Below are 12,145 nucleotides of genomic sequence, written 5' to 3' on the forward strand. Positions count from 1 at the left end.
GTGAGGCTCAATTCAAAGAATGTACTTTAAACCGAAAAACCCATGAAGGTTTCATTCATCACCTTTCCAAGAGTCTTACGGAATTGGACTGGAAACAGGTGGTCCCTCAAATGAGTGGGAAATAGATGGAAGAGGACGCGTTGAAAGATCAGAGGGAAAGGGGGGGAGAGCTGGGGACTGCGTGTCCCACTTGATGACTTCCTGCAGGGCAGGTGTGGGTTTTACGGTAACCATTTTCCTGGACCGCAGGGCATTTGTAGCTAACGGAAAATAGTAGGACACTTAAATGGGGTTCTTCAAGTTCTCTTTCTAACCTACAGCACCATTCAAGAACATGAACAGCCCTAGCTGCTTTGGCTCAGTGCATAGGCAGGGGTCCTCAAACTACGGCCCGAGGGCCACATGCAAATACAAATATTGTATTTGTTCCCGTTTTGTTTTTTTACTTCAAAATAAGATATGTTCAGTGTGCATAGGAATTTGTTCATAGTTTTTTTTTTTAAACTATAGTCCGGCCCTCCAACGGTCAGAGGGACAGTGAACTGGCCCCGTTTAAAAAGTTTGAGGACCCCTGGGATAGAGCGACAGCCTGTGGACTGAAGGGTCCCAGGTTCCATTCCGGTCAAGGGCACATGCCCGGCTTGTGGGCTTGATCCCCAGTGGGGGACCTGCTGGAGGCAGCCGATCCATGATTCTCTCTCATCATGGATGTTTCTATCTCTCTCTCCCTCTTCCTTCCTCTCTGAAATCAATAAAATATATGTATATAAAGAACATGAACAGCCTCACACATTTGCATAGTGTCCACAATTTACAAATTAACTGTTTTTCTCCGTGTTATCACAACATCCCCGCAGGGTAGTACTGACCCCATTTTATTTTTCAAGGAAACTTTGTTAATATCAGAAAGCATATTAAAAACCTCTTTGACTTGAGCATTTTGTTGTTGTTGTTGTTACCAGTTCCTATGTTTCCACAAGTACGAAATGTAAGAGGGAGGGCAATCACAACATTTGACGGCATCTTCAATACCAGGGACTGACTTCGATTTTATGGCCGCGAATCATCGTATACTGGGCCCCTTTTCTCATCTGTAAAACAGGGACAACGACACCTTCTTCACAAAACTGTCCTGTAAGAACCAAAGCTAAAGGGTGAACCTACCAGCTTATAGGGCCTCAAATAAACCCCTTCTCCTTCTCGCCTCTGACAGACACGGCACGAGACAGCACTATCACTCCCGCTGCACAGGCGGAGAAACCCGAATTCCAGGACGCTTAGGGTCCCCTTCTCCGCAACCCCGCAACCCCCTGAACAGGTACAAGCCACCTGTGCGGTCCACTACATCGATTCTCATAGCGCAGGTTAACTCTCCCGAGTTGCGACGGGGGGAGAGTTAAAAGCAGCTGGTAATTGCTCCCAAGACTCCCAAGAATCTGATCCTAATCCTCCACGTCACTTCAGGGACATCGCTGCTCCCCTTCCAGCCCTAACCTCGCTTGGAGTAAAGGTCGCGGACACACCACGGTTCCAGCTACCTACGCCATTTTGGCCGCTACGTGTGACGCAGTACGTAGCAGAGAACGCAGCTGATTGGCTGGGAGATGGCAGCCGGAGGCCAGGCGCGCGAAGCCGGAGCGGAGGGGATGGAGGAGAAACCAAGGAAACTACAATCCCAGTCCCCCTTGCGCGTGCAGCAGCCGACCGAAGAGTTTGGGTTCGGACCACAACTCCCAACGCCCCTCGCGATGTCTCTCGTTTCCTTTCAAAACGCGGAGGAAAAGAGGAACGGGGAGAAACGAGGCCTTCTGCGGGCTTTTCTCCCAAAGGCGGGAAAGGCGAACTACATTTCCCGACCGGCAGCGCGCAGCTGCGCCTGCGCCCTGATACCTGTCGCCATCTTGCCCCTTCTGAGGCACCGCAAACAAACCCAATTCCTGGTGTCCCCTAGTCTTGGCGGAGGAGCCTTTTAGATGAGCCCCGAAAGGCCGGGCAGGTGGGTGACTCTCAGACAGGGTGCCGGGAAGAGGTGGCAGATTAGCCAGGCTGGAGGAGCCCTGGGCTGAGCAGGCAGAGCCCGGCTTGGGGCGTCCAGCCCCATCCTCCGTTGTCTCCTAACGGGATCGTTGGGTTCCCGAGGTGGGCTGAGGGGGACTCTGGCAGGCCTCGTGTTGGGGGATCTGGGGTTCCAGCCCAGGGAGCCTCCTGGTGAGTCTCGGTCATCTGCCTGGCTGTCCACGCGCCTCCTCTCTCTCCGTTGTCCTCTCCGCAGAGGAGGGAGCGAAGCGCTGAGGTTGGCCGGGGCCCCTGACAGCGCTGCTGGCCCCGAAGGGCTTGGGTCGCGGGCTCGGTGGCGGGGTCGGCGCCGCCCGGCCGCGGTGCGGAGGGTGGGCTGGCCTCTCTGGTGGCGCTGCGAGAGCGCCTGTTTGGGGAGGGGGCGGGGCGGGCTTGTCTCCTTGACACTTGAGTCGGGGAAGGATTGTACGAGAACCCGGTTCCGGGATCCGGCTCCGGCCACCGCTGCCCAGGGTTCCAGCGCGACGCGGCCCCGCGGTGGGGACCGCTGGCGGGGGGACGCGCCGGGATGCCGTGACGTGGTGCTCGATCCCGGCGGTCGGTCGCCGGCCGCCTCCAAGATCCCGTCGGGAGGCGGGGACTGGCTTGTGGAGGGAGCGGATTCTTTTAGCTCTGCCCCTTCTCCCTCCTCCCCACCCCTTTTCTTTATGTCACCCGGCCATCCGGGGCGCGCACTCCGTTTCTCCCTGCTCTGGGCAGGTTCTGAGCCGAGCGGACGATGGGGAGGGGGCTCCCCTCCAGGCGGGGAGCGGGGAGTCAGCAGCCTGGGCGCCTGGAACGGGGTGTAACTGTTCTTCGGGTTCGGCGCCTGACTCCTGGACCGGACCGGGAGCTCGCTCGTTCGTTCTTGCATGCATTCATTCGTTTATTCATTCATTCATTCATTCAGTTTACTCTTCTCAGTCATTCATTTATCTATTTAACAAATATTTACAGCGGACCCACTGTGTGCTAAGCAGGTATTGCACAAGTGCCCAGCTCCGTTGTCTTTTTATCTTCCAGATTAGGGAATTCCCATTGCCAAGTAAGTTCCTGGCGTCTAAACTTTTGGTAAATGGCCAAAGACTACAGGGTGTGCATTCCTCTGTCATTGTTAGGATTGAGGAGAAAGTTCTTTATTAAGTTCCATTAACCCATGTATGGTGCTAGGAGTTTTGACATATTTTATCTCATGTAACTCGTAAGTGGAAAAGCCGACAGAAATCAAGTAACTTGTCCAAGGTTACACAAAGGTAGTAGTGCCTGTTAATTAAACAACGTACCAGCCACGGTGGTAACTTCACATACACCGTTCTCTAATCCTCATCACAAACTGGGTGATGATACCTCTGCTTTAGAAATGTGTAAAAGGTATGTTCAGAAGGGCCAATTTTCCCAGGATCACACAGCCAGTAAAGTTGAAACATGGAACTAGAATTTAGAGGTGTCTGCCTCTGTAGCCTGTGCTTTTTCCAGTTATAGGCTGGAATGGTATGCTCCCAGATGATTGTGTAGTTGTTCGTTTGTCAGAAGTAGGAAAGTGTGGTGGTGAAATAGGGCTGTGAGATATTCTTATTGTTGGTTTTACTTCTTAGCCTGTGGATCTCCAGGTGAGTGGCCTTTTGAATGTACTTGACGACTTGATTTTTTGTTTTGGTAGAGAAGACAAGCTCTTTGGGGCTCCCAAAAAGAAGCAGCAATGCCTGTTGTGTGGCCAACCCTTTTGGATCTCAGCAGGGATGAATGCAAAAGGATTCTTCGAAAATTGGGTATGTTTTTCTTTTTCTGTTTTTTATGCCTCCATGATACTTTTCTCTTTTTGTTTGGATCATGGCTGTTTGCAGGGATGACATATTTCTTGCTACATTAGAAATTCCTTAGAGGTATTGTTCTTGTCTTACTCATTGCTATTTCCCCAGTGTCTACCATAGTGCTTTGTACATAGTATGTGCATGAATCATAATAATCATAGCAACTAAGAATTCTTGAGGCATATTCTGAGTTCTTTACATTCTAATTTAATCCTCAAACTAAAAAAGTAGGTATTTTTCTTTTTTTGTCCCCATTTTACAGATGATATAACTGAAGCTTAGAACTCAAGATAATGCTGATAGTAAGTCCTGGAGTCAGTATTTCAACCCGGGGAATATGATTCCTGTCTTACTTTAACATACTTTTAACCTTCATGAATGTATATGTGAATTACATATTGTTTCTGAATTGTAAGTTAATGTAAGCTATGCTCTTTTCCAAGTTATATTTTACAGTACTATCAGTAATAAAATACCCTTTGTGGTTGTAATGAATTATATAGTAATCCTATATAATAAAAGGGTAATATGCAAACTGACCCTAATGGTGGAATGACTGGGAACTAGTTGCTATGACAGGTACCGACCACCAGGGAGCAGACGCTTAATACAGGAGCTGCCCCCTGGTGGTCAGTGCGCTTCCACAGGGGTAGCTCCGCTCAGCCGGAAGCCCGCTCATAGCTGGCCAGCACGGTGGTGGTGGTGGTGGTGGTGGTGGTGGTGGTGTTGGTGGTGGTGGCGACTGCGGTGGTGGGAGCCTCTCCCACCAGCACAGCAGTGCTAAGGATGTCCACTTGCCGGCTTAGGCCCGCTCCTAAGCCGTTGGTTGGACATCCCCCGAGGGTTCTCGGGCTGCCTGACTGCCAGCTTAGGCCCGATCCCCCGTGGAGCGGGCCTACGCCGGCAGGTAGACATCCCCCGAAGGGTCCCGGACTGCGAGAGGGCGCAGACTGGGCTGAGGGATACCCCATCCCCCAATTCACAAATTTTCATGCACCGGGCCTCTCGTTTATTATATTTTCCTTTATTACAGCCTTTCTCAACTAGCATTAAGGGACGTAAGCCCTAATACTAAAGTATCTGTTGTATATAATGAACTAACTTGTTATGCATTTAAAATGGTATTAGTTATGGGGAAATTGAGAAAAAGTAATTCAAATAATTTTCTGTATTCTGTGGTTCAAATGAGGATTCTTGGTTGAGAAATGCTGCTTTAGACTGCAAGGTAGAAGAAGGACCTTGTGGTCTCATTTATCACTGTAGTCTCAGGCTAGCACATAGTAGGTGCTCAATAAATGAAAAATTATTTGAAAAGAACATTAAATGTTTTGGCAGTAGATATGAATTATTTAGATATCTACTAGAGGCCTGGTGCACAAAATTTGTGCACAGGGCGGGGGTGGTCCCTCAGCCCGGCCTACACCCTCTCCAATCCGGGACCCCTCGGGGGATGTCCAACTGCCAGTTTAGGCCCGATCCTAAACCAGCAGTCAGATATCCCTCTCATAATCCGGGACCGCTGGCTCCTAACCACTCACCTGCCTGCGGGACTGATCTCCCTAACTGCTCTCCCCTGCCGGCCTGATTGCTCCTAACTGCCTCTGCCTCGCCACCATGGCTTTGTCTGGAAGGATGTCCGGAGGATCATTCGGAAGATGTCCAGTCTAATTAGCATATTACCCTTTTATTAGTATAGATGTTTTTGAAGGGGAAAGTGTGGACTTTGAATTCCAACAGGCTTGGGGTCTTGGTTCTGTTACTAATGATCCACATGATCAAGGACAAGTTATTTATTCTTCCTAAATCTGCTAGCACTTTTGTAAAGGAAGGATAACAATATCTGCTACATAAGTTTGTTATGTGGATTAACTGTATATAAAAAGGGCCTGTTACAGGGCTTGACATCTGAGCATACAGTATTTTAAAGCAACTTTTAGACATTTTTTTAAAATATATTTTATTGATTTTTTTACAGAGGAAGGGAGAGGGATAGGGAGTTAGAAACATCGATGAGAGAGAAACATCGATCAGCTGCCTCCTGCTCACTCCCTACCGGGGATGTGCCCGCAACCAAGGTACATGCCCTTGACTGGAATTGAACCCGGGACCCTTGAGTCCGCAGGCCGACACTCTATCCACTGAGCCAAACCGGTTAGGGCTAGACATTTTTTTTTGGCAGATGAATCTATGATTTTTTTTTTAAATATATTTTTATTGATTTCACAGCAAAAGTGAGAGGAAGTGAGGGATAGAAACATCAATGATGAGAGAGAATCATTGTTTCTGCTGCCTCCTGCACACCCACCACTGGGGATCGAACCCGCAACCCAGGCATGTGTCCCTTACCAGAATCAAACCTGGGACCCTTCAGTCCGCAGGCCTATGCTCTATCCACTGAGCCAAACCAGCTAGGGCAGGATCTTTTCTTTAAAATAAATGTTTGTTAGGAATTCCTGTGTATAAATCTGGTCATAGCTGCTCTTACTCTACCTTTTAATAACTTTGGCTGTTTTTATTTCCCTTCAGACCACTATGAAGATTTCTTTATTTTAAAAACTCAGCATTGTATTTTAGTACAACTAGACAGTTGGTTTGTTTTTGTCTTTGTCAGTCATTCCTGTATCTTTTTTTCCCCTTTAACCTTATATCCAAACTTTTAGTACTAATTTAAGGATGGTTTTCTACACACTTACATGCAGTTGCTATAATTTCTAGCTACCAGCTATAAAATAGGGTTTGTATTTGTTTCATAGCTGAAATAATTAAGAGGAACAGTTCACAACTATAGTAGATTGATTAAGGTTTTTGGGCTTTTGGGGCCTTGAATCAAGACATTATGTTTAAGTATAAAAATGGTAACCTTTAAGTATAAATTTATGCTTAATTTTAGTCAGTGCTATGTGGGTAATGCTACTGGAGAGCTGCTCTATACAAAAAACAGCCTTCCTACAGGGTAATGTCATCTTCAGTGAGCCTTGATAGTGATTTGCAGAGACTTCTTTCCCACCCATTGGTTGCTTATAATAATGCAACCTTTCCTTCAAACACTAGCTCCCGGTTCAAAGTTTAGAGAATTAATTCTTAATATTTAAGAATTAGTTAAAAATATTTTAAGAATTTGCTTTGTCCTTTTAAAAATAGTTATAAATTTTAGTTAGGTAAGATGCTAAACATTTAGATTTTACTTAAATATAAAGAAACTAGAGGCCCAGTGCACAAATTCGTGCACCAGTGGGGTCTGGCCTGGCCTGCGGGATCTGCCGGAACCGGTTCTCTGACATCCCTTATGGGGTCCCAGATTGCGAGAGGGCGCAGGCCAGGCTGAGGGACCCCAGCGGTGCACGATGGGGGCCGGGGAGGGATGCAGGAGGTTGACCAGCCAGGGAGGGACCTCAGGAGGGCTCCAGGGCATGTCCGGCCCATCTCCCTCAGTCCCCATTGGCCGGACCCCAGCAGCAGGCTAACCTGGTCGGAGCATCTGCCCCCTGATGGTCAGTGCACATCATAGCAACTGATCGATCAGCTGACTGTCTGCCCCCTGGTGGTCAGTGCATGTCATAGTGACTGGTCAACTGTCTGCCTCCTGGTAGTCAGAGCATGTCATAGCGAGCAGTTAAGTGGCCTTAACATCATTAGCATATTACGTTTTGATTGGTTGAATGGATGACCGGACACTTAGCATATTAGGTTTTTATTATATAGGATTGGGATAGATAATTTTTAAAAAACATATATATATTTTATTGATTTTTTACAGAGAGGAAGGGAGAGGGATAGAGAGTTAGAAACATCGATGAGAGAGAAACATCGATCAGCTGCCTCCTGCACACCCCCTACTGGGGATGTGCCCGCAACCAAGGTACATGCCCTTGCCCGGAATCGAACCTGGGACCTTTGAGTCCGCAGGCTGATGCTCTATCCACTGAGCCAAACCGGTTACGGCAGATAATTTTTTTATGGTGTACTGAACATACTATTGATAGTTAAATGCTTCCTTTCTTTTATCCTGCCTCTCCCTTGCCATCCTATATAATAAAAGCCTAATATGCTAAGTGTCCAGTTGTCTAGTCAGCCATTCAACCAGTCAAAGCATATATGCTAATGATATGCTAAGTCCACTCAACCGCTCGCTATAACGTGCACTGACCACCAGGGGGTAGACATTCCAACCAGTAAGTTAGCTTGCTGCTGGGGTCCAACAGATTGGGACTGAGCAAGACGGGCTGGACAAGCCCTGGAGCCCTCCCGCAGTCCCTACCCGGCTGGCCAATATCCAGCGTCCCTTCCTGGACCTGATCATGCACCAGTGGATGGTTTCATGGACGGTTTTGTGCACAGTTTTGGCCCGATCCCACTCAATGCAGGAGCTGGCCCCTGATGGTCAGTGCTCTCCCACAGGGGGAGTGCTGCTCAGCCAGAAGCCGGGCTCATGGCTGGTGAGTGCAGCGGCGGTGGTGGGAGCCTCTCCTGCCTCCAGGGCAACGCTAAGGATGTTCGACTACTGGCTTAGGCCAGCTCCCCCTGGGAAGCAGGCCTAAGCCATTAGTTGGACATCCCCCGAGGGCTCCTGGACTGAGAGAGGGCACAGGCTGGGCTGAGGGACCCCTCTCCCCCAAATGCATGAATATCGTGCACTGGGCCTCTACTATATGTATAAATGCAAATTCTTAGAATAGCAGAAAGAAAGGTTTTGCAGGTGCTTTATGGACTATAGTATAATTGAATGATTGATTTGTTTAAAGGGAATGGGTTGAGGATTTTATAAAAATGGTATGGTAAATCCTTTGGTTTTTTTGTGGTGTTTGCATGTGTTATTTCATTATACTTATGTATCATTAGAGTTAATAATATAATAGAATGGCATCAAAATTAATGTCAGAAATTGATATTTGTCAGGATCTGAGGATACCCATCAAAATGGAAATCAATAAATGTGAAGGAGGTTGGGAAGCTATTAAAAGTTCTTTATAATGAGTGAATTTCTGGAGAAGGAGAGGAAGTGACTTTGATTTTGTAGCTATGATAACTCTTCTGAGTCCCAGTATTTTGTGAGGTTGCTACCTTACTTTTGTGCATGACTTTTTAGTTAGACTTGGAGTGAGACTTGATATGTCAAAAATCTTTGTCACATTTCTTTAGTTAATTTCACTTTTTTTTTTTTTTGCAATAGTGTCTTGATCACTATAAATTCCAAAGCCCCAAAGTCAACTTCTTTTTCTGTTTCCTCAAACCACTTTTCTCTGATCTCTCTATTTCTTATGATATTGACATTCTCCTAAATATCTTGTAAACTGCAAAACCTTTCTTTCTGCTATTCCTTCCACATTCAGTTACTGAGTCCTATCAAATAAGAACTTTTTAGACTGGAATTAGAGGTTTTTCTTAGTCTGGCACCCAGCTACTTTTCCATTTTTATCCTTCTATATTCCCTTACATGCACCCCTTGTTGGATTTTAATCCCCTTGAGGATAGGGACTTTGTTTATGTAAATATTCTCCATGGTCTCGTGTAGTAGTAATGTTCAACTAGTAGTTTGGTTTGAATTAGTGACTATGCACGTACAGACATATTTTCACTTCCAGTGTAAAACGCTCCAAGTAGTCACTGACTTAGTGCAAGTTTGATGTCTGTATAAAATATTATCTGCTGTCTTATTCTCTATTCCTTTTGCACATTTGCCTTTTTTCCCCCTGCTTGCTTGGAGCACAGATATCTTTCTGATTGAAACCTATGCTTCCAGACTAGATGATGTGTTTCTCCTCTGTGCCTTTACCACTGTATTATAAACTGTATCATAATTGTCTGATGACTTGTTTCACTGTAGCTATATTCTAGAGTTAACTTCTTGAGGGCAGGATTTAGCATACTACCTGGTATATATACAGGAATCAATATTGATTTGTTGCATGAAATATTTCCTAAATGGAGCATAAACATTTAGAGTGCAGTGATTTCTTAGTTGGTTATCCTAGAGTTTTTCTGAACTTTACTTTGCGTCTTGATAATAGCTAAAATATATGTGTTCTAGAGCTGAGTATTTCCTTCACTATTCCAGAGCAGCAGAGCTTTCTTCTTCCAGAGAAACCTCGTGAAACATTGATCTATTATCCAGCACAGAGTGGACATGCAGGATGTTCACAGCTGGGATAATTCATTTGGTCCAGAGATTTCTATTTAATATAGTCAGCTCAGCTTTCCATATAAAGCTTTTTTTTTTTTTTTTTTTTTTTAACAATTAGAACAGTGAATAATATGAACTGAATGAGGCTATTAGTTTATTATTGATATAGGTGCTTAGGATGCAAATATCCTTTCTTTCATTATTTGGCTAACTTTGAGTGTCTTTTGTGTCAGGCATTGGCTAGTGGCAAATACTGGTAGCAGCTTGAATTTAGTAAGAAGATAACTGTAGCCTGGGCACTTATTTCCCATCATTTTGTTTTACCAGCTACCTGTCTTCTAGTATTAATGATTTAAAACAACAACTATTTTATTATTTCTCAAGATTCTGTGGATTTATGGTCTTGCCTGAGCTCTTTCATTTGGCTGTTTTCAGTTGGTAGTTTAGCTGGTTGACTGGGCTCAGCTGAGATGGCTGAGCCTCTCTCTCCATGTGGCCTTTCATTCTGGGCTTTTTCATGGCTTGGTGATTTCAGAGTTCCAAGAGAGCCAGGCCCTGTGTGCTTGTCTGCTTGCATCACGTATGCTGGTTTTTTTGGGCTAAAGCAAGTCACATGCCAAATCGGGGAGAGGCATGGTTCATTGGGAGCCATTGAGGACTTTTTGGTTTTACCAGTACTAGGGATTGACAGTTTTATTTCATAATGGTTGTTGCTGTGGAAAGGTAGTGAAATGAAACTTTCTGGCATTACGGTTTGGTATATTAAGTCCTGGTTGCTGTAAAGAGTAATTCATGTTTCCTAATCTGCCTTAATCATTTTGATGATTGTTTTTAAATAGCTGGAGAAGCTCTTAGATCTGGAAGGTACCTTTAGAGCAGTGGTTCTCAACCTTCCTAATGCCGTGACCCTTTAATACAGTTCCTCATATTGTGGTGACCCCCAACCATAAAATTATTTTTTGTTGCTACTTCATAACTGTAATTTTGCTACTGTTATGAATCGTAATGTAAATATCTGATATGCAGGATGTATTTAGGTGACCCCTGTGAAAGGGTCGTTCGACCCCCAAAGGGGTTGTGACCCACCGGTTGAGAACCTCTGCTTTAGAGTCTCTCTTATTTATTTATTTATTTCTGATTTCAGAGAGAAAGGGAGAGAGAAATACTAATGAGGAGAGAGAATCATTGATTGGCTGTCCCCTGCACACCCCACACTGGGGATTGAGCCTATAACTCGGGCATGTGCCCTGATAGGGAATTGAACCGAGACTTTTGGTTCATAGGTTGATGCTCAACCACTGAGCCACACTGGCCAGGCCCTTCAAAGTCTCTTTTAGATAAAGAAACTGGGGCTTAGAGATGAGAAAGGACTTGCCCAAGGTCGTACAACTTGTAGGTGTCAGTGTTGGAGCCAGAATCTGGTCACTTGACTCTTGTTCCAGTAATTTTTCAGTTGCACAATATTCATAGTACTCTCAACTCTCAAGGAAGTATGTGGAATATAGTTTGGATTCTTAAGCAGGCCTAAGGAATTATTTCAAGGATTAGAGGTGAAGATACCTTTCAGTAATGCTAAAACCTTCTTTATCAGCCTTATTATTATCATTTAGAGTCTGTTTCCAGTTGTTGGTAGCATCTGAGTTAAATGTCCTTTAGTGATAATGTGTGAGACAAAATATTTATTGTTAGAATTTTTACCTCCATATTTTAAATACATGACTTCTTGAGGCAGTAAAAAGAAAATGATATAAAATTTTAAAAGCTACATTTTAAACTATGTTATTAGATAACATTTTTGAGAGGAATTTTAAAAAGTATTTATATATTGATTTTTTTATTAATTTTTTTTTAGGTTTCTTCCCCTGAAGTTTCACTATATGTAGCCACAGTATTAAAATATTGAAGGCCTTTCTTGATAAAATAATTTTCTTCTTCTAGAATTGGAGGCATATGCTGGAGTTATCAGTGCACTTCGGGCACAGGGGGATCTCACCAAGGAAAAGAAAGATCTTCTTGGAGAACTCTCAAAAGTTCTTAGGTAAATTATCATATAAGTTTGTGAGACATGACTCTAGAATTTTCGTGTTGAGGGGTTTCAGTACTTTTCACACTCAGATTGAAGACAGGTCTTCAAGTTGTTGGTGCTTAAAGATCCCAT

General features: G+C 44.8%; 1 protein-coding gene across 8 annotated transcripts in view; it reads left to right on the forward strand.

The window, feature by feature from the left end:
- The first annotated feature begins 1,906 nt into the window (after window positions 1–1,906).
- Window positions 1,907–12,145, forward strand: part of EMSY (EMSY transcriptional repressor, BRCA2 interacting) — a 94,662-nt gene continuing 84,423 nt past the window's right edge. For all 8 annotated transcript variants that reach the window (XM_070425655.1, XM_070425657.1, XM_070425661.1 and 5 more), the window contains exons 1-3: window positions 1,907–1,996; window positions 3,716–3,824; window positions 11,926–12,025. In XM_070425655.1, the coding sequence (XP_070281756.1) occupies window positions 3,755–3,824; window positions 11,926–12,025 (170 nt within the window). In that variant the 5' untranslated portion in view covers window positions 1,907–1,996; window positions 3,716–3,754. The remainder of the gene's footprint in view (window positions 1,997–3,715; window positions 3,825–11,925; window positions 12,026–12,145) is intronic.

The sequence above is a fragment of the Myotis yumanensis genome, unplaced genomic scaffold (genome assembly GCF_028538775.1).
Source record: "Myotis yumanensis isolate MYYU_CA2020_CCGP unplaced genomic scaffold, mMyoYum1.0.hap1 SCAF_10, whole genome shotgun sequence".
Taxonomy (NCBI): Eukaryota; Metazoa; Chordata; class Mammalia; order Chiroptera; family Vespertilionidae; genus Myotis; species Myotis yumanensis.